The 21,627-nt window shown below is 58.0% G+C and overlaps 1 protein-coding gene across 1 annotated transcript in view; it reads right to left on the reverse strand.

The window, feature by feature from the left end:
• Positions 1-332: 332 nt before the first annotated feature.
• LOC124234271 (pyridoxal kinase-like) overlaps positions 333-21,627 on the reverse strand; it is a 31,391-nt gene continuing 10,096 nt past the window's right edge. The window contains exons 2-11 of the mRNA XM_046651520.1: positions 20,651-20,705; positions 13,467-13,571; positions 12,664-12,747; positions 12,097-12,143; positions 11,027-11,112; positions 10,483-10,528; positions 7,531-7,642; positions 6,433-6,569; positions 4,521-4,587; positions 333-4,190 (exon numbers count right to left, since the gene is read on the reverse strand). Of these exons, the coding sequence (XP_046507476.1) occupies positions 4,078-4,190; positions 4,521-4,587; positions 6,433-6,569; positions 7,531-7,642; positions 10,483-10,528; positions 11,027-11,112; positions 12,097-12,143; positions 12,664-12,747; positions 13,467-13,571; positions 20,651-20,705 (852 nt within the window). The 3' untranslated portion in view covers positions 333-4,077. The remainder of the gene's footprint in view (positions 4,191-4,520; positions 4,588-6,432; positions 6,570-7,530; positions 7,643-10,482; positions 10,529-11,026; positions 11,113-12,096; positions 12,144-12,663; positions 12,748-13,466; positions 13,572-20,650; positions 20,706-21,627) is intronic.

Raw genomic sequence — 21,627 nt, forward strand, 5'->3', positions numbered from 1 at the left:
CTCCTAGAAAGGCGGCTGATGTTTGCAACCCGCCAGGGTGGGGGCCGGGGCCTCCTGCCCACCACTGCCCTTCCTTCTTTGCCCTCACTGTCCCTCTACTGGCAGAGGCTGCAGAAGACCCTCCAGCCACCTGATTCTGCACCTGTCACCTGTCACAAAGCGACCACAGCACAGAGATGTGCACGCCAGCTCTGCACACAGCGAGGCCGTGTGTGTGGGTGCTCGATCACTGTACTTTGAGAGACCTGCCTGAACAGTGCCCGAGGGCAGAAATGGAGAGAGTAGGAGGGGTCTCCTGGAGGAATGACGTCCATCCAGACCAACTGGGCCCACGTTCAAGTCTTCCCAGGCTTAGGGTAGTGGACCTGGCCTCCCAGAGCTGCCCTCCCCAGGGATGGGGTCCTTCTGAGTGCCCTCTCCAAGGACACAGGAGACAGCTCTCCAGGGAAGTCTTAATGCAAAGAGCCACAAGAAGTGATGAGAAGGGAAGCCCCCTGCAGCCTGGCATGGGAGGTGGCCTGGAACGAAAACAGGTGGGCTCAGCAGCCGTGCCCCTCTGACAGGCAGCACTGAGTGTGGGGGGCCATGTGGCTCCCACCCAGACTCAGAAAGCCAAGACTACCCTCACAGCATCCCCGTCTGCACAGAAGCCATTCTGCTCGCTCACAAACGCCACTCCCTTCCTTCGGCCCAGGCAGGGGCTGAGTGGACCCAAGCCCACGGGAGACGCACGTGATGAAGGCCCGAGGGACAAGCGGGCGGCAGAGGAGGAGGACACGGATTCCTAGCTGTTCTGGCACCAGAATGCAGTTATGTGGTCACGGGGCGCCTCAGATGCACATCGAGATGGTCCCGGACACCCCAGGCAGCTGGTCCCATCAAAGGGCAGGAGGACAAGGAGAGGGTGTGCGTGCCATGGAGGTCCAGTGGCCAGAACACTCTCACCTCCTCTTTCGTACATTTCAGGTGAGGAGCGAAATGAGGTTCAAGCCATGAGATGGATTGTGGGTCAGGGTGGACTCAGGGTAGCCAGTCATCCCAGGCCCCACCCGCCTGGCTCCTCTGGGATCAGAGGACTCACCCTGTGCTTTAACTCCACAGGGGCCTGAGGCTCCAATGCACAGCGTTTCTTTTCTTGCCGTGGATGACGACAGTGGGGAGGTGACTGTTACACCAGGACTCAGGTGTCACGGTGTAGGCTGCACGCTGTTGACATTGAACACACCCTCCACTGACTCAGCACAGTCACGCCAAGTCAGGCTCGGTCCACTGGGGCACGAACCAACGTGCTGCAAATCAGTTGCAACACGTTTAAGAACAAACAACAAACAAGGCTTCCTTTCGACCATCACTGACATGTATTGCGAAAGAACACAGACGAACAGGACGGCCTCAGCAGGCGAGGCAACGATTCAAGACTAGTTAAAAGAAAAGGATTCATATCTCATAACTCGACTTTAAGGTCTACAGGAGAAGGTTTGAAAAACTGGAAAGTACTAAAAATCCATAGTCTGATCATCAGCAGACGATTCAAGGCCAAGACATCTCTCATCTCGAAACAAATATTACTTTGCATGTTACTGAACCATGGGAAAGGAAGAACAAAGATGAATTCTAATTTGGACCCAACCTGTATCAAGAGCCAAGCCAATGGACCCTGGGTAACTTCTGGATGGGAAACTCCACACACAGACCATCCAGAGCCTCTGCTGTCACAGACGGAAGATGTCCACGCAGAAAGGACCTAAGACAGCACAAGGTGGGCAACAGCACGAGGAAAGGTACGCTTTGGATACAGTTTCCCATGGAAGCTGTTATTTCTACGTGAGCCTCCACCCTGCAAAGGCTCTCGGGAGCCCCCAGTGATTCCTGCCCGGTACGGAGGGCTCAAGCCTCAAGTTCTCCTTGTGGTCCGGGCCTTACAGCCAAAGGAGACAGGAGAAGGTCTGGGGCACGCCAGAATCCATGATTTTACAGAAAGCTCAACAGGGGGAACAGTCTCATCACTCTATGTCTAATAAAGGAAGGGAATGAATGAGAGCTCGTGTCGGGGACTAAGCCTCCAGAATAAGACCTAAAGGACCCAGGAGCAAATCGTGTGTGCAGGGTGCGCCTCCTTCAAGTGCACTGTACACGCAGAATAAGCCCCACGACCAGGACCGGGTTTGCAGGGCGGCTTTGCACCATTGCGCTGAAGAGGGATACATTCAGGTTCTTTCTCTAGTCTTACACTTGCTCTTGATAGTGAAAAAGAAAAGAAAAGCAGCTTTTCCCACTGGCTGGCGATGTGGCCGTCTCCCCAGCTCTACTCGGCAGTGACAGGATCTTCTGTAGAAGGCGCCACAGAGGCCCAGGGCCCTGAGTGACTGTGGCTGCCCCCGCTCACCGTGTTGGGGAGGCTGCCCCCCTCCAGGCCGCCAGCCACAGCCTTCCTCCTTCTCCAGGCCCAGTGGGCTGCGCCCCGAGGCACAGAGGAGCCTGGTCCTCGGAACCAGGAGACACGACAGGGACACACATGCCCTGACCCGCTGGCCGCCATGGCGAGCCGAGACCCACTGACCCTGTGCGCGGGCCGCCGGGGCACGCTGATGCCTGAGAGTTAAGACATTAAGAACGTGAGCAGAGCGGAGAAGAAAGAAGAGCGGAGTCGCACAGCAAGTCGGTGGAGACCGGCGTCTCTTCCCCTTAGGGCTTTCTCAACTAAGTGAGGACAATTCTAGTGGAGAGCTGAGAGGCCCTCTGGAAGACACTGGAACTGCCACAAAAGAAGGTGCGGGCTCCAGGAGAGGGCCTGCCTAGGGGGACAGCGCTGTGGATGGGGGGACAAGGGCTGTCCTTGGAGTATGCTTTCCCAGTGGCCCACATCCAGGCCCCCCACATTCTGCCATCTCCCCACTTCTCTCCAGGCTGTAGGTTCCCGGGAGATGCAAACCTCTGCACCCCCAGACCAAGGCGGAGGGCTGCTGAGATCAAGATACGCTGAGTCTTCAGGAGGGGCACCCGGCAGTGGACAAGTGGACTAGAGTCACGGCCTAGGTGTGGCCTTCGCTCGAGGCACCGAGAGCTGCTCCTCTGAAGCTCTGCCCCCTCCCCTCTCAGGTTTGGGGAGGGACGAGAGCCGGCTTCTGCAAGCCTCTCGCTTCCTGGCCTCTGGCCGGCACAGAACGCAGAAGGGGGGGGTACGAGGTAACTGGCCGGTGGGGTGAAATATGCCGACAGTGGGGGGCAGGAGCCCTCTGTATCTGTCTGTACACTAACACCATGGCACAATGCATTTGTCACCAGCAGCAGGTGGCAAACACAGGGCTTAACTTGTTGTACCATAAACTAGGCAAGTTTTCACAAGGACCCGGACACAGTCATCACCCCCAGCACCAGACTTTTCTTTATCTCTGCCACGTCCCCCAGTGAGTTACAAGGTGGTCCCGCTGATACACGTGAGATTTACGGACCCACTTGAGTTTTCGGGGTCCTGGAAAGGTCCCCACCAAAGTGACAGTGCAGGGTCTGTGTGTGTCTGAGACTGCTGGCATTAACCTGTCCATACGGCAGAACGAAAGCGGAACATCTGAAATCCCCAGGGATCTAACAGGCGGCAAAGTCAGAAATAAAAACATTCTGATGCAGGAACAAAGAAGGAAGGGCAAAACAGCAATAAAGATATTTGGCATAATTCTTCTGATGTGGACAGTTAAAACCGGGCACGGTCTCAGAGACGCACAGACACGGGGGCTTCCCCAGGCCCAGCCCACGCGGGACGGGGATCCCACAGACCCCCGAGCCAGCCGAGGAGGACACCCCTGAGACGGTCAACACGGAGCTGGTTTTCCAGGGAGGCCCAGGAGCCTTCGGGGGGAGGGGAGCTGTTTCCAAATTAGAAATTTCTGTGATCGCTTTGTTATTTTTAAAAAGCACAACTGGCACGTTTTCACAATTAAGACCAGTGGATGCTGGACACTCATGAAAGAAAAAAAATCTCAAGTTTCGGTCACAGCTCTAAGGCAGACGTTACACTTTTCACAGGAATGAAAATGGAGACACCAACACGCTGTGCGTCGGGAGGTGGTGCACGCGGCCTCACAGCACCGTGGCCTGGACGACGATCTCCGGGTTCTCGATATCCTTTTTGCTCTGGACCATCCTCAGCTCCAGGTGGGCCGGGTTGGGCTTCAGTCCTTTCCCAGCCTGGGCTGCAGAACGAACAGAGCGTTAACGGAGCGGGCGGGGCCGGGAGAGGCGACGCTTAGTTTCTCTCCTCCTACTGCCTTCGTCCGAGCCCCCCCCGCCGTCTGGATTACTCAGGAGTTCCTCTCTCAGAAGGGGGCTCCGAGCTGCTGCCCAATGACCCCAGGCCTGAAGGCCAAGGCCAGGGAGCCGGCGGAAGGCAGGGACCCCATTCACAGTGGGACAAAGTGGCCACACCAGAGTCCAGTGGGTGTCTCCCTCTCCCACCTCTCTGACTGAGGGTCCCAGACACAGCGCCGGCCAACGAGCCCGCCTGCGGGAAGGCTACGCGGTACCTTTTGCACATTTGATGGTCCGCTGCAGAACGTGATGCATGGCTGACACGGTCTTCTCACAGGCCACCTGCAGGGAGGAGAGAAGCACTAGATCCCCCCCCACTCGACTCTCTGCTCCCTCTGCCGCCCCAGTGGGATTTCCCACCGACACAAGCACCGGCCCCGTCCTCTGAGTCACCAGGGCCCTGACCACCATCACATGCTCCCCAAACCACCACGGGACAGCCCACCGCAAAGATCCCAGCGCTGAGCAGGTGCCTGCCTACTAAACTAACCGCCTCCCTCTCGACCACAAACAGCTCTGGGGCGGGCCTGTGTCTCGCGACCTGTCAGGATTGCCTGGTATGTCGTAGGTTCTTAATAACTGTTCCTGGAATGAACTGGTCACAAAGAAGCTACACAGGAAAGAGCTCCTGCCCCAAACCTGGCCAAAGTCATCACCTGCCGGTGTCTCAAAGTCAAAGACTCAGGCTTTAACTGGTGCTGAGGATGCAAGTGGAATGCCCGCCCCCTCCGCCACCTACTCGGGGAGCCGGGGCCGCGCTGAACCCCGACTTGGCCTTAGGCAGCCCAGCAGCGAGGCCTCCTCCAGGCACCAGCTGGTCAAGATGTGGCTGCCTGGACCAGACGGAGCTCCCGTGGCTGCTAATTAAACACGGCAGGTCTGCCTCACCCTGGGCCCAGGAGGGAGGCAGGAGGGGGCGGAACTGGCGAGGAGACGGGTACCTGTCAGCTTCGTGTCACAGCACTCGCCCCTGAGCCTCCCTCGTAGGGGAGAGGAAGGGGTGCAGCCCCAGGCCTGCATTTCACAAACACGGAGGGGGGCGAGCATCTGTCCCAGGGGAAATGGGGCCCCTCCAGGTGCCCGGCAAAGACAGCTTCAGGGGAATCCACTCCCAGATTCCCCACCTCCAAGTTCTTCCCTCCTCAAGTGGACACAGAGGCCAGTTCCTCTCTCCGACCCCTCCCCTCCCCACCCCACCCCCCCCCCCCCCCCCCCCCGCCCCGCATTCTCAGGCGGTGGCAGGCGCCACCCACCCGAACCACTGAGGTGTGCAGAGCGGGGCATGCAAAGGGCCCCAGGGCTGGTACGGCCCCGTGCACACTGGCTTTCTAATTCTTTGGTTTCGGCAATGTTGAGGCAGGACATGTGCTGGTCGTCACCGCCGGCCATCAGAGCAATCGGATAAGATATCACAACGCAGCTCTTCTGCTCAAAGCACAGAAGGAGGTCAAAGAATGCGCCGTGACTCCTGGGGTCACCGTGGAGCACAGAGAAAAGAGCCTGCACCCCACACCCCGATTCACCAAATCCCGTCTAGCAGCGGACCGTGCTCCCAGCACTGCCTGAGCAAAATGGCTCTCTCTACACAGATGCATTTGTGGGCATTTGCACACAAATCAGGGGGCACCAGCATGGGGACAACGCCTGGAAACAGGTCTTATCCAAGCAAGTCCGACTCCAGAGCCCGCCCCTTGTGCCCCAAGGGGCTGCGAGCCGCCAGTCTAAGGTCACCGCAGGAGTTAATCTCAGGACAAACTTGCACGGTGCTGCTCTCCTGGAGGATGCTCCTAGCTACTGAGGCTGAACACCACCTCTCAGTTGTAGCCAGAGCCCTCAGGTGCCCTCTGGGTCAGGACTTCCCCACGGGCAGGACCAGGACGACTCCGGGATGCTTTAAACACGTCCTGTCTAGACCCCCACAAGCACCCTGACCGCCCCTGCTCACAAACGAGAGAGACGGTGGGGAGTGGGGTTGGGGCTCACCTAGACGGGGACTCTGGAGCCCGGCCCAACCACCCTCCCCGCCCCCGGCTCACGGTGAGCCTCGTCTTCCCTCCCCGTCTGGGGCCCATGGGAAGCAGCTCCCTGCAGAGGCGCATGGGGCAGGGAGGGGTGCATCCTGCTGACCTTGAGATTATTGGGGTGCTTGTGCGTCCACGCCAGGAGCATGGCGGCAAAGAGGTCCCCGGTGCCCACGAAGACCGCGTCCACCCTGCGCATCTCCATGCGGATGCGCTCCGTCACCACGGAGCCATCGGGGCTCCCTGGGGGAGAAGAGCAAGGCTGGCTGGGACCCGAGCCCCTCGGCAGCAGAGGGCCAGCCCCACGGGGGCACAACTGGCCTGCCCTCCTCCTGCCCTGCAGGCCACAGGGAAGCTAGCGCTGCCCGCCCAGGGCTCAGTGCCTCCTGGTGCCCCTAACGCCCCCCCAGCAGCTGCCCCTGTCCCAAGGGGGGAAGTGGAAGACTGGAGCCCCGGAGGACCACACAGTCAGGCAGGCCTGGGGGGACAGTGTGCAGCTCAACAAGAGGCCAGCACACATGATATGACGAGGACGGAGACCACAGCCCCGGGGGAGTAGCAAGGGCACCTAGAGCTGTGGGGACCGTGTGAACTTAACGGAGTGGGGTACGTGTGCTTGAGGGCGAGTGCATGTGAGTGTGTGAGTGTTCTTTCACACAGACACAGAGGGATCGGCCAGCAGGCCGCGTACGGGCTGCCTAGGTGTGAGCCCCGCCTTCCGTGTCATTTTAATGCTGTGCGCAGAACACTAACTCAGGTGGCACTTCCATGAGTGAACCACCAACACAGTGGGGCACGGAACGCCCTCCCAGTGAGGACCCAGCTCCGTGGGAGGGGAGGCATGCGGACGCCTGGTCACCCGGGAGCCGGCCCATTCCATGTGGCCCCCGAGCCCGTAAGACGAGATGTGGACCCTGAGCTGCCCGCGTGGTGGTGGGCATTGAGAGCTGCTCGGTGACCACAGGGGAGCCGGTCAGCACCCTGTGCTCCATCGCACCCCGTGTCACAAAAACCTTTCTTTGATTCTGTTTTCAGTCTGATCTTTCTTGAGGTGACGGGAGTTCAGGAAACTGACTACCTGCTGAGTATGGCATGATTTTCCTCCTATGGAACCCAAAAGCTTCTCAGAAAACTCAGGGACATGGGGCGGGCGGAAAGGCAGAAGGGAGCCCAGTGCTGTGGCAAGGGCCAGCGCAGGACTCACGCATCCTCTGGCTCCCCAGTGCAATCAGGTAGTCGTTGCCCCTCGGGGAGGGCAGGTCGGAGCTGGTGATGACCACCGTGTCGGGGCCCATCGAGTGCAGCACGTCCATCACCTGCCGGAGCACAGGCAGTGCATCAGCTGAGGCCCAGGCACCCACACGGGGCTCTGGCGGCCGTTGCCCCAGGCCCATGAGCCCAAACAGCCAGGCACGACGGGAACTTGTGCCTCCGATGTGCTCTTGCGTGGTCTGGCTTAACGGGATGCAGATGGCAGAAGCCGAGAACATGGGGCACCGCAGCCCGGTCCCAGCCTGCCCTCACCAGTTCCTGCCCACCGTGGGGCAGTTTTGCTAGCTCAGAGCGGCCGTCCCCATTCCCTGCAGCTTCAGGTCCAAGGGTGCGTGCCTGCTGGCCCCCATGCTGCACCCTCCCTGTACTCACATTCCACAGGAAGACAGCAACCATACCCAGGCCGCTGTCCTTCCTCATCCCAGCTCCAGGGTGGCAAAACCACACACACCACCAAGCAACAACTGTCCATTCTGGGAGCCACTCACTTGCTCATTCATTCAGTCAACAAACATCTGTAACACCCCAGGGTCTGGAGCTCCCTGCCCTCCGAGGGCACAATGTCATGTGACAAAATACCCACCAGGCTAAACCAAGGCTCAGGAAAGTACCGGCTGAGCCACAGCGGCAGGCCTGGTATGGAGAGGCTGGGGCAGAGGACAGGGAGGGCCTTGTCACAGGTGGGAGGCCGTCTCCGCTGTCCCCCGTGGGGCCAGCGCCCACTGAGCTGCTCGGGACTCCCACCCTCTCGTGGGGTCACTCTGAGAACCTGAAAGGCTCCTGTGCGGACCCTGAATTGTGCGCACACACTCAGAGTTTCTGGTGCCCCGGGGCCAGCGTGGACTCCAAGTCACATTCTCCAGGCCGGGGAGAGGCTGGGCCCTGAGTCATGGCATGGCGGCCGCTCCCCTCCCCTCGTAGCCGGGGCCACAGAGCGGTGAGGAACTGATACGTCTTCCTTGTGCAACCGCCTCAGAGAAATGCTTGTGATCACACAGGCAGGCGGTGGGTGCCCTTTGCTCCAGAGCCCAGTGCAGGCTGTGGGCGACGTGTCCCCCGCCATGCACGCAGGCACATGCACTCACACACGTAAACACACACGGGGGGGGCACCCACCCAGCACCCACTTGCTCTGGGCACCACACGTTGTGCCAGGTCAGAGAAAGGCCTCAGAGCGGGAGGAGGGCACCCTCCCACCCCGTCCCCCTGCTCCAGCGTCCCCTCTGCACATCAGGGAAACAGAGGCACTGCAGCCCCATGGGCCCGGGTGTGGCCACAACTGGCCGCCTCCAGCTCTGACCCAGGGACGTAGCTCCTTGGAGGGTATTTCCTGGACAGGGAAGAGAGCTCATGCTTCTGACGAGGCCCAGCCACAGACGGCATGAAGCTGGTGCTGGCCCCTGGCAGCACACCGGACCCAGGTTTGTTGCTTGGGCAAGCAGCCCAGAGGGTGGCAAACCATCTAAAGCTACAGGCAGACAGGAGGCCGACTGTCAGGAGTCCTGGAGGGAAAGTCAGAAGAAAGCTCGCCCTGGGCTGCAGCTCCTGCCGCACACTGCCAGCCCACCCCTCCTGACGACTGGCCCTGCAGGTCCCGGACGTGCCCTGCCAGCCCCCACCAGGGGCCAGCCACTTCCTTGCAATCAATCTCTTCCTACACATGCACACACACACAAGTGCGTGCACACACACACACATGCATGCTGCACACTCTCACACGTGCGCACACACACCACATGTATACACATGCATGCATACAGACTCCCCCCACATGGGCATGGACACACGCACCCACCCCTCTTCCTGGTCCCTGGTGGACCCTGACAGCTATAGACGATTTTTGGTCGACACCAGGGAGAAACAAGTGGACGGTACTAGCATGTGCCTGGCGCCTGCTCAGTGCGTGTCTGCTTCTCTGACCGTCCGCCAGGCGGCAGAACCTCACCCTGCAGTGGGCCTTCCCCACAGGCAGGTTGGGCCAACCCCACAGCCTGTGGAGGGGCCCCTCCCACAGACGCACGGGTCACGGGCACCAGGTGCAGCTGCTGCTTCTCTCTGAGCAGGAAGGCGGGGACCAACGAGACCAGGGGACAAGCTGGGACGCAGAAGTTACACATGGCGTGGGTGTGCTGCAGGACCCGGCAAGCCAGACGCACGGCGCTGGCACAGAGTGAACGCTCAGTAAACGCTGTGACTATTATGGGCTGAACTGTGTCCCCTAAAAGGAAACCATGAGGCCCAGGCCCCAGTCCCTCAGAACTTCCTACTTCCTTATAAGGTTCCTACTTCCTTATTTGAAAACAGGGTCTGTGCAGATCTGATCAAGTTAAGATGAGGTCTTTTGGGTGGGCCCTAAACAGGGACGACTGGTGTCCCAATCAGAAGAGGCGATCAGGACACAGACACACACGGGGAGAATGGCAGCGAAGACAGAGAGGCGTCTACTAGCCCAGGAACGCCAAGATCACCAGCAACCACTGGAAGCTGTGGGAGATGCCAGGAGCAGATTCTTTCCCGCAGGATTCAGACAGGGCGCGGCCCTGCCAGACCCCTGATTTGGGACTCCTGGCTGCCAGACCCACGAGAGCACACTTCTGCTGTTTCTGCCAGGGTCTGTGGCACTTTGTTACGGCTGCCCCAAGACGCTCACACGGCGACTGCTGCACGAGCAGAGCAGACCCCGACAGCATTGAGCGGCGGGTGGCCAACCAAGTGGGCCAAACAGATTGACATCGCGTCCCCTGGCCCTGCTGGCTGGCTGACTGGACCCAGGATGCTGGCCACTTGGAGTGCCCATCTCCCATCCCCGAGAGCATGTGGCCGCCCCCTCCCCGCCATGAGCAGTGCCTCCCGTCCCACACCAGGCCCCGGAAGCTCTCCTTACCGCTAACGCCTCTTCCTGGCTGTGGATCTTTCTGCCGCTCAGCAATCTGGAAGACAGGCAGGCAGGTGAGATGTCACTTCTCTGGGTTCTGCCTGTGACGTTCCCAAAGCTGTGGTGGCCCTGGACATGTCCCTCCATCCCCACAGGGGACTAACTCAGCACCTGCTGGCCATCACCCACCAGGTGGCACTGTGACGTGTCTGGGGACCAGTCAAGAGTAACATTTAGTTTTCAAAGGGGAGTCTCACACATCACAGGGGTGTGGTGAAGTTCCAGATTGTGGCTATGTTTACGTGTGACAAGAGCGAAAGACAGCAGCCACATCAGGCCTGGCACTCAGGCAGCAGGTATCTGCCCGACTCCGGGATGGCCTGCCCCCAATCTCCGTGCAAGATTTCTGCTCCCCCCAAGGCAGGACCTTCGGAGGAGCCCCTCAGTGGCCTGAACGAGCAAGCCCAGGGCAGACATGGGGACGCTCCCCACACACCCCTGTAGCTCTCCCCTTGGGGAGGTCTGAAAGCATCAGCCGTTTCTAATTACTTACTCAGCCTCAAACTGGTTGGGGGTTATAATGTCTGCAACCGGCACAACCTTTTCTTTGTAAACTGGAAGGAGGTCCTCTGGAACGTACTGAGGAAGAGAGGAGACAGGAGCACAGGCTGATGCACCCAGAGGAGGAGGAAATGAAACCCAGGAACGTTCGAGTCCAGGCTCGGGGACCGTGACTGTGCAGAAGAGACATTCACACCACAGGGGCAGCGTGTGGGGACCCAACGGCTCCCAGGGGCCTGAGGGAGGGCCAGGGCGCCTCCTTCCATCCCTAACATCTTAGGCTTCTACGGAGGCCCTGGCGTGACTTTCTACCTTCTCCACTTTACGACGTCACCCACTCTGTCCCACGGCAGGTCGGTGAGCTGTGTCCACTGCCTGTGTACGGCTTGCAGGCTGAGAGTGATTTTCACTTTTTGTCTTTTAAAGTACGCTTTTTGGTGAGGAAGATTGGCCCTGAGCTCACATCTGTTGCCAATCTTCCTCTTTTTTTTTTCTCTCCCCTCCCCAAAGCCCCAGAACATAGTTGTATATCCTAGTTGTAGGTCATTCTAGTTCTTCTATGTGGGACGCCGCCTCAGCATGGCCTGATGAGTGGTGCCACGTCCGCACCCAGGATCTGAACCAGCGAACTCCGGGCCACTGAAGCAGAGTGTGTAAACTTAACCACTCAGCCACAGGGCCAGGCCCCGATTTTCATATTTTTACAGGGTTGGGAGAAACAAGTCAAAAGATGAGTAACATTTTGTGACACAGAGAAATTACAGGGAATTCAAATTGCAGACAGTCCATACACGAAATTTTACTAGAAAACAGCCATGTCCGCTCATCTGCAAACTGTTTGTGGCTGCTTTTGGCTATAACAGGGACCACAGCCCAAAAACACCTACTCTCTCGCCCTTTACGGAAAACCTCTTCCGCCAACCCGCTTCTCCTCCTACCCAGGGTTATGTCTTCACCCCGAGTACAGTCTCCCAGCCAGGCATTTAGAGAACCGGCGTCCCGTGTTTCGATTAACAGCAACGGGTCCACTCACCCCCCTGATATATGCATGAAATTACTAACCATGGAGCCCTCGCCGTTCCACTTGTCACCCATCACCGGATCACACACTGGAGAGACACAAAGGGCATCTTATCAGCAAAAGCTGCAGCGGATGAGAAAAGAGCCCTCGATGCTGACTTCTGTTGTTAAATCTCACGTATGCAACTAAAAGCTGGGAAAAAGTGTGGCCTCCCATTCTCATTTATCCTGTCACCTGGCACTGAGCATTTTGTTGTCCTGCCCCACCCGGGGCATCCATCCCCACCGTCCCTAGGGTCAGTGGTGGTTGTGCACCTCACTGCAGGGCCTGGCAGCCCAGCCTCCACATGCCGACACTGACTACAGCATGCTCCTGACCTGCTTCTCTCACACAGACGCCAGGTTCACTGTGAAGACGTTTCTAACCCACGTTCTCAAGACTCACATCTGTGGAGGCCCAGCAGATTCACACTCACGGGCTGGGAGAGGCGGCACGTGAACGGGGCGCCCAGAAGGAAGGGGGCTGAGCTGCCATTCACAGGGGCCCAGGCCGACCCCACTGGAGAAGGTGGCGGCCCTGAGGGCACGCGGGGTGAGCGCAGCGCCTACCGTACACGAGCCTGGGGTTCTGCTGCTTCAGCTCCCGCACGATGTCCACCACCATGGCCAGGAAGGACTTGTCCCTCGTGTAACCTTTGGGAGGGAAATCCAGGCCACCCTCACAAAACAGAAGGCTCACGCCAGCTGACCGCAGCAAAAGGGAAATAACCGCCATAGAAAGTGTTCCTCCCTGGAGAACGGCGGGCTGTTCTCAGATCCTGGGGCCACAGTTAAAATGAAGTGTCCCCAACAACCGGGGTAAGCAAGGGGACACCAGGCATTTCCCAAAAGAAACGTCAAGTTTTAAAGGAAAGGAAGAGGCCACAGTGACAGGTGTACAAGGAATGTTCTCCTCCTTCTGTCCTTTCACTTGCAAGAATAAGCATATTCACTTTTAACTACGTATGTAAATACAAACGGGTACTTCTTTTTTACCATGAGGGTTTGTAAACAAAACCAACGCACCAGGTGGCAGCGTATCGCTCGCCTGGGTGTTTTCACCCCCCGACACCTTCCCCAAATCCCACCTGTCCCCTGCCGTGGGCTCCAGAACCCCAGTGTGGTGACTTGGCTTGGCCAGGACAGTCATCATCCAAGCAAGAACAGCCTGGCCAGGATCCCAAGGTCATGCTATGGGGTCATGGCAGTTACTAGAGTTCCACCGGGTTCTTGGTGGCACACGCCACGCCCCCTTGAAGGAGGCAGGGACCAAGGAGAAGCACGGGAGTGGGGGTGCTCCGGGCCTTCCCCAGCCCAGTCCCGGCTGGAGTGAGCCCCACCAGCACCAGCGCTCAGCTCCCTCCGGGCCTCACCTGTGAGCACATAATCATATTTGTTCACGTTGTTCAGCTTCAGACCTTCGTACAGCTCATGGAGTTCATCCGAGTTCAGCACCTGACCCTTCCAGTGTGTGTAGCCTGTGGAGAGAGCCGGACTCTCAGGGCCCTGACACATGGGGACACAGGTGAGACACAGCTCACCTGATGGCCTGCTGAGGCCCACACAATCGGCCAGTCACCCCCGATGACGCCAGCGGATGGTCCTTTCCCCAGGGGTTGCTGCAAGGACTCAGTAAGGTCACCCAGGCATGGTGCCTCGGTGGGCCCTCCTGGGCCATCAGCCTCAAAGAACCCCCTGGAAGGTCCTCTGGCTCTGATACCGTCTGGGGTTGTTGTTACTGACGTCAGGGTCCCACCCTCCCACAGCAGTTCCCTCTGGAATTCACCCAGTGCAATGAGGGCGGTCAGCTCTCCAGGCCAGCTAAGGACGCCTGTGGAACCTGTGTCACGTTGAGAGATGGGACGCGGGGAGGGACACGCCAGACCCACAGAGCTGTGTAACTTCTCCCTATCTGTAGCAGGGCTCCTGGGGGTGACCTCCCCCCCCCCCATGTCACAGTCACTTGCTTTGCCAGCCTCTACCATACATGTTTCCCCATCCAGGACAAGTTGTTCCATCACTGTTACCTGGGCACCTGGCAGGTGAGGGCTTGTCCTGTCCTTGCCCGCACCCCTCCCCGACAAGGCTGAGTTGCAACAGAGCAAGTCTTGGACCAAATCGCAACCAGGAGCCACATGTGAATTAGAAACAGGCCCAGGGGCTCGACCTGCTCTCAGCCCCGAAATGTACCCAGGTGAAGCATTCCCTCCAGGCAGACAGACATGGGGGTGGTCTGCGGGGGGACCTTCCTGCCATGCGGGACCCTTGCCCACACAGGCTCAGGTAGGGGCAGGGTGGAAGGTCAATGGCTAGCCCATACATGCGGGGTGGGGCTGCACCATGGACACCCCGCATTTCACCCATGAAAACGCGTTCCTGGCATCCCTTAGGCCCTGAGGGATCTCTCTGATGGATGCGTTTCTAAGCACGAAAGTCAAAACCTCAGGAGGGTGGATTCCCACGATAGCCAAGTCCATGTGGACCACCAGGCGGTGGACCCCGGTGGACAGGCCCATGCCCTCACCCGGCTACAGGCTTCATTCAGGCGAAGCCCCACAGGCCAGGCAGTGCAGGCCCAGAGGAGAAGGAGCGATGGCTCCCTCCACCGGGTGGCCTGTGGGCATGAGGGCTGGCTCCCACCCGAGGCGGAGCCATGGTGAAGAAGCAAGTCTGGAACAAACGCCCAAGAACACCTGTCAAAGCAATTCTCCAGGGACTGCTGTGGCCTCTGGGACGTCAGCCAGGGGCAAATGCCCACCCTGTATGTTCCATCAGAAGACAGCGGCGTACCCATCAGACCGAGAAACTGACTGACCCCTGTTAGCCGGGTAACCTCAGGGGCAGGAGGGGCAGGGGTGTCCACCACGGGCCAAGACCAGCTTCTTGCTGCTCCAGCTCAGGTGTCCATTAGGAGCTGGCCGTGTCCCGGACAGGCGTTTGCTCCACAAAGACCTGGGCTGCCACAGAAAGCCCGCAGCCCAAGGGTGGGGGAAAATGGTCCTTCCTGCCCCTCGGTTTTCCAAACATCCTACCAGACAGGGTGGGACTTAAGGCGACTGCACACGTAGTATATTTGTGTCCTAGGGCGGCGGTGACAAAGTCCCCCAGACCAGGCGGCTCCAACAGCAATTCTGGAGGCCAAAGTCCAAGATCAAAGTGTGGGTAGGGCTACTTCCTCGGAGGCCTCTCTCCTGGGGTGTGTAGATGGCATCTCCTCCCCTGTGTCCTCACGTGTCCTCTGTGTATCTGTGTTCTGATCTCTTCTTCTCATAAAGACACCAGTCAGGTGGGACGAGGGCCACCCTCGTGACCTCATTTTACCTTAATCACCATCTCACAATACAGTCACATTCTGAGGTGCTGGGTTAGGACCTCAACACACAAATTTGGGGGGACACAATTCGGCCCGTAACACGCAGTGACAAAGGTGAGTCACACAGACCTCCAGGTCTCAAATGCAGGGAATCACGCAGAGCACGCAGCCCCTCGGTGAGGCCGGCTTCCCAAAGAGACAAGGGGGCTTGGTCCACACCTTTGAGCCCTCCTGCCCAGTTGCTCCTTCTCCACGGCTCAGGACAGGTCCAGAGCCTTCCAGACCCTTCTGAAACAGGGGAGGGGCACTTGGACCCTCTCTCCAACCCATCAGGTTATGGATGAAAAAACAAACTCTGCAGAGGTCGAGCGAGTGACCCCAAGGGACACAGCTCCTCAGGCAGCCAGAGCGGGCCCAGCAGGCCTGTCCCGTCCCAGCCTGCTGGGAAGGCCCCTCACTGTCCCCAGCCTGTCCCCAGCCATCAGGCTCCTGGTGTCCACACCAGCTACCTCTCCTCCCAGGATTTCACCACTTGGCCTGGCAGCTGGTCACACTAAAAACTGTAAGCGCCAAGCCAGCTGGGCCTGCCCTGCCCACTGACCTCCAGTGCCACCAGTTTCTTCCAGCTGTCCCCGGGGCAGGGATCCTGGCTAACAGGCAGCTCGAGGACACCTGTGCGGAAGGAGCAACTTGAGCACACTGGGTGGGCAGGCGCTGCTTCAAAGCCTGGCGCTGCCCTGGAAGGCGGGCCCTGGGGGAGCCTCTCCACGTCCCAGAGGGCAGAAAATGAATTGGGGTGGGGGCCTTGCCTGTTGAAAGAGGGCCTGTAAGAATGCGGGCTGGGGAAAGCTGAGCAGAGAGCCATCCTGAGACGGCTGTCCCCAGAAAGGCCAGCTGCAAGGCCGGCCCCCACTGGCGTCTTGTAACTTGCATTCCCCCATTCGCAGAACTGAGAAGAGAGGCTCACTGTTTGCAAGAACAATGTGCTTTGTGCCACCACCTGCTTTGCCTGAGAGGCGAGAATTCGGTGCATGCCAGGCAGAAGCTGCCCACAGGACCAGCCCCCATAAAAATCCCAGGCGCTGATCTCTGACGAGCTCCCCGGTAGACGACATGTCACATGTGTTGTCACGGCTCCTTGCTGGGGAGTTAAGTGCGTCCTGCGTGACTCCGTGGGAGGGGCTCTGGAAGCGTGCACCTGGTGTCCCCGACCTCCCCTCATGCTTCCATTCCCTGCGCTGAGTTAGCTCGGTTAGGCCTTTTGCCGTCAGACAGCATAGCCATGAGTCCTCCCAGCCCGTCACCGAAACTGGGGGTGGTCCTGGGGACCCCTGGCACAGTGGGGATCCACCCTAGGAACACCAGGGCTATCCCTGCCCCCTGCAAACGTTCCCTCAGCCTCCCTCAGCCCCCAAAGCCTGCCTACCCCAACCCAGCCACCTCTCATGATCAGCCTAGACCCTCCCCATCCACGGGGGTCTCGGACGCGGATCGCAGCACTGCAGCATCCGGAATGCAGATTCTCAGGCCCTGCCCAGGCCCGCGAGCCAGACTCCCTGGAGCCCCGCACTCAGTTTTCACAAGGCCCCAGGCGATTCTCAGACACACACAAATTCCAGAAACCCTGATTGAGATCAGGAGGCAGCAGACCATGGCCCCTGGGCCAAATCTGGCCAGCCACGGGTTTTTGTACAGCCTCCAAGCTAAGAACCAGTTATGACATCTTCAAATGGTTGGGAAACAAGAATACTTTATGATTTGTGAAAATGATATGAAATTCCATTTCTGGTGTCCATAAATAAAGTTTAAACTCTACTGGAACACGGCCGCACCCACTTCTTTACTCACTGTTCTCTGGCTGCTTCGTGCTCCAACAGCACAAGAGTGGCAAAGCCTCAGTCATTTAGCATCTGGCTCTTTACAGGGAAAGCTTGCCAGCCCGGCTCTGGAGTACCTGCTCCCCCAGGAAGCAGGCTCTCTGGCCTCAATCTTAAGAGTGATTTCTGACTCTAATCACAATGACATCCCACTTCATGCCCACTATGATGGCTAGTATAAAAAAGACAAATAATAACAGGTGTTGGAGAGGACGGGGAGAAACTGGAGGCCTCGGACGTCGCTGGTGGGAATGTAAAATAATGCGGCCACTTTGGAAAACAGCCTGGCCATTCTTCAAACAACTACACACAGAGTTACTATCTGATCCAGCAATTCTATACCTCGGTGAAAACAGGAGAAAACTGAAAACACGTCCACAAAAACACTTGTGGAACAGTAGCATGATTCATAGTAGGCATGATTCATAACCCCAAATGTCCATCACTGAATGAATGGATAAACAAAATGTGGTAGATACAGGCAGTGGAATACGATTCAGCCTTAAAAAGGAATGAAATACTGACTCATGCTAAAAATGGATGAACTCTGATAACATTAGGCTGCATGAAAGAAGCCAGTCACTAAAGGCCACATATCTATTGTATGATTCCAATTTACGTGAAATGTCCAGAACGGGCAAGCCACAGACAGAAAGTGGATTGGTGGTTGCCAGCACCTGGGAGGAGGAGGAATGAGGAGGGACCGCTAACAGGTAGAGTTACTTTGGTATGGTTTCTGCTGGGGCAATGAAAGTGTTCTGGAAATATACTGGTGATGGTCGCACAACTCTGTGACTACACTAAAAACCAGTGAATTGCACACTCAAGTGGGAGAATTAATTCCACGGCATGTAAATATCTGAGTAAAGATGTTGTTTAAAAAGAAAAAAGGGATTTCTGACCTGGAAGAGTGGGCGGATGTCGGCTGGCAGGACTGCGTACTTGGGACCAGAGCTGCTATACCGGGCGACCCCGACCCCAGGAGACAAGCAGAAGCAGGCTGAAGTGGTCAGAGCCTCTACATGGCTCAGGCGTCCCAGTGTGGGATCTATGGGGAGGCTTGTGGAGCAGGGTATAGACAGATTGTGGTTGAACCCTCAAGGCCGGTCATGCATAGCCTGAGCTGAGCACCGAGCACACAGTAGGACCCATGGTGGAACTAACACAACAGCGAGGCCTTTGCCAGACAGCTCGAGAAGCACAGTGCTGGACAAGGGTGCTCATGAATGGGGACAGCCTCTCTAACCGGGTGATTCACACACGGCTCATGCAGTAAATCTTTCTCCCCGTATAGACAGGCCTTAACAGATGCTTGCTGGAGGTGAGTGCAGTAAAAAAAATAATAAAGCGCCTCTGTTCTTAAAAAAAAAAAAAGGTAAAAATAGCAAGTACTCTTGGGTCCAAAGCCCAGGACAGAACAGACAGGGCCCCATGGGCGTCCTATACACACAGGGAGCGATTTGGCTCTACTCCCCGGGAATGGCGGCCGTGGGGCTGCATGGGAGCGGCTGAGTTATGAGTCCTCACCACCAGCTCCCCAGGTACCACGTGCCACACTGCCATGGGCGCTGGGATAAAAGAAACACCAGCCTCAGTTCTGAGCAGCAGAGTGTGGGCAGGGGGGAGGGGAACAGCAGAAAGGGGTACCTGGGCTCAGGGGCACAGTGAGGCCTCACCTAGCTACTCCCGGTTGGGGTGGTGGCACCTGAGCCACAGGGTGGCCCCGGGGAGGCCTGCCCTGGAGGCCCCAGTTAGGCTGCACAGACAGCGCCGTGGGCCCAACACAAGGTGCTCAGAGCCGCCCACAGATGGGAGCTGCCTGAGGGGTCCCCTGGCCAGGCAGGCCCTGAACAGCATCTGGGGGCGGCTGGGCTGGGGGCAGCGGGCTCTTCCCTATCCCGGGGGACTCCCAGGACCACAGGGGTGGGCCCCCCTGGAAGGGAAGCCCCCGTCCTCCTCCTGGCTCTAACCAGCCCCATACCTGCGTGGGCTCCCAAGCATGCGGGAGGGAGTCTGTCTTCATCCATCCATCCCTCCAGGGGCAGACCAGAGGCCCCCTTCTGTCTGGGAGCCCTCAGGACGGCCTGTCCACCACCAACTGAGAAGGTTCCACGGGAGCCCAGGAGACAGCCAATCACTAGTGAAGCCCCCAGAAGCTCCCGTCCTCACCCGGAATCTGGCGCAAAGGGCGCAGGAGTTTCTAGGCCAGGTCTTTGCTTAGCTGAACAAATGCTGATCGTGGCACAACATAACATTCAGCAATAAATTTAACTCCATTGTTTAATGTCCAAGCCAGTTTGGCTTATTTACTTAAAAAAAAAAAAACAAGAGGGCAAGAGGGTGGTTAAAACAGCCAATAAAACACAAAGGATTCAGAGAAGTTCGCTGGATCGAGTTCGACTTTTCATTTGTTTGTTTTGACTTAAACTTTCTGGGACTTCTCCACATTTCCGAGCACCCTGGACATTCGGCAGAAGCAAAGGCAGGAAAGGACCACAGCCTTTTCACCAGGGCCCGGCATGCAATTGCTCCCTCTCGATTGCAACACCCCCTCCCTTCCAAGAAGAATCGCACCCAAGAGAATTACGGAAAATCTTCCCCGTGCGGGCTGACCCTGAAGCACCTGCCCTCGTATCCTGTTGGCACCAACGCCAGGCTGTTTCTGGGACGTTCTGTGCTCCCAGGGTTCCTCCTGGGTTCAGGTAATTTCAGAAGAGGCGACGTGGCGACGTCTCCAAGAACCGAGAGGCTTTGTTCTCCCGCTCCGCACGGTGTGGGGATCACGGGCCAGCGCAGCCCGAGCTCAGGAGCTCGCCTGACAACTCGAGGGCTTTCCGAGGGCAGTGACCTTCACATACCCTTGAGCCAGCAACTCTGCTTCAAGGAGTCCGTGCACAGAAATCCTCGGGTCCTCGTGCACTGAGACACCCACACAAGCTGCCCCAGGCACTGGTTTTAATAGAGAAATCAGGATCCACCCACTTGTGCACCAGCAGCATGAACATGTGGGGCCCTCCCCACGGCCCGCGGTGTCACCCCAGTAGACAGCGGGGGGCATGAGCTGGCACATCACTCAGAGGACAGCACAGCCCTAGAGTAGGAACTGGGATCACTGTCCTTGTTTTACGGAGGAGGAAATTGAGGCACCGAGAGGTTATGCCACAGGCCCCAGGTCACCCAGCTCCAAAGCAGCCAAGCGGAGATTCAGAGGCAGCAGGCCAGACCACGGCCCCCGCCCTCCCATGCTGGGCAGCCCTCTGGTTCCATTTCCCCACCTGTCACATAAGGGGTGGGACCCCAGATGTCTACAGGGCCGTTTCTCGTGCCCACACTCAGCTCTATGATGACGCTGAGGTCAACACCTTACCTGTGTGGTTTGAGAACTGGACAGAGTTCACCGCGTCGATCTCAAACCCCAAAACCTGCAAGACACACAGAGAAGGACCAGGTCTGAGAGAGCCGGGCGGTCCGCTGCCCCACAGCAGGTGCCCGATGACCGACGGCCTGGGGCCAGGCTGGAGGAGGGGAGTGGACTGAGGCCGGGCGAGTGCAGGTCCCCAGCACAGGCTGGAGGGTCTCCGACGTGGGGAACAGGAGGGTCTCCCCGAGTTGGGCCAGGTATTTGTACTCTTGGTGCTGTACATGTCTGCTGATGAACTTGTTCACTCCTTTATTTAAGAAATATGTTGGGGAGCAACCAGCCCAAAGGGCAGAAACTCAGAGGCCACAGCCCTCCTGCTGGAACTCAATGGAGAAGCACTTTCAATCCCTCTGGAATCCCACCAAACGAAAGTGCTCAAAGAAACCCACGAGCCGTCCATCGGTCAGGGTGCTGAAGGGCGGTATGAGGTTTCAAGCCCCCACTCAGACGAGGAGGGAAGGCCAAGGGCTCCCCCACTCGGGGACACAACTGACTGCTCCCTCCCCAGGAGCCTGGCTGGCAGCCCCTCTGTCATCACATGTCAGCTGGGGAAAAAGAAGGCACCCAGCCTGGGTGCATACAGAGCATACAGAGCAGGCGACGGAGAAAAGCTAAAGCCATCACTGAGCGAAGAGCTGAGTTTATGGAAGGTGGGAGCTCTTCCTTTAATGACAGGGAAGAAATGGCCCAGAAGCCAATGCTGACAGGTGTTCGTGGTGAGAGGGAGAGAACCAGAGAGAGCCTTCCTGGTGCTTATCTTTACTCTTCTGATTGTCCACGTTCATTCAGTATTGATTCTCTCAGACGCTATGACATAGAGGACACTGCAGATCCCTCGGGGGGACAAGGCACACTCTCTGTGGGGGCCCCCGCACCCAATGGCTGTCAGAGGGGGCAGACATCAGGACACTTCTCAGCCCATC

The sequence above is a fragment of the Equus quagga genome, unplaced genomic scaffold (assembly GCF_021613505.1).
Source record: "Equus quagga isolate Etosha38 unplaced genomic scaffold, UCLA_HA_Equagga_1.0 73442_RagTag, whole genome shotgun sequence".
Classification (NCBI taxonomy): domain Eukaryota; kingdom Metazoa; phylum Chordata; class Mammalia; order Perissodactyla; family Equidae; genus Equus; species Equus quagga.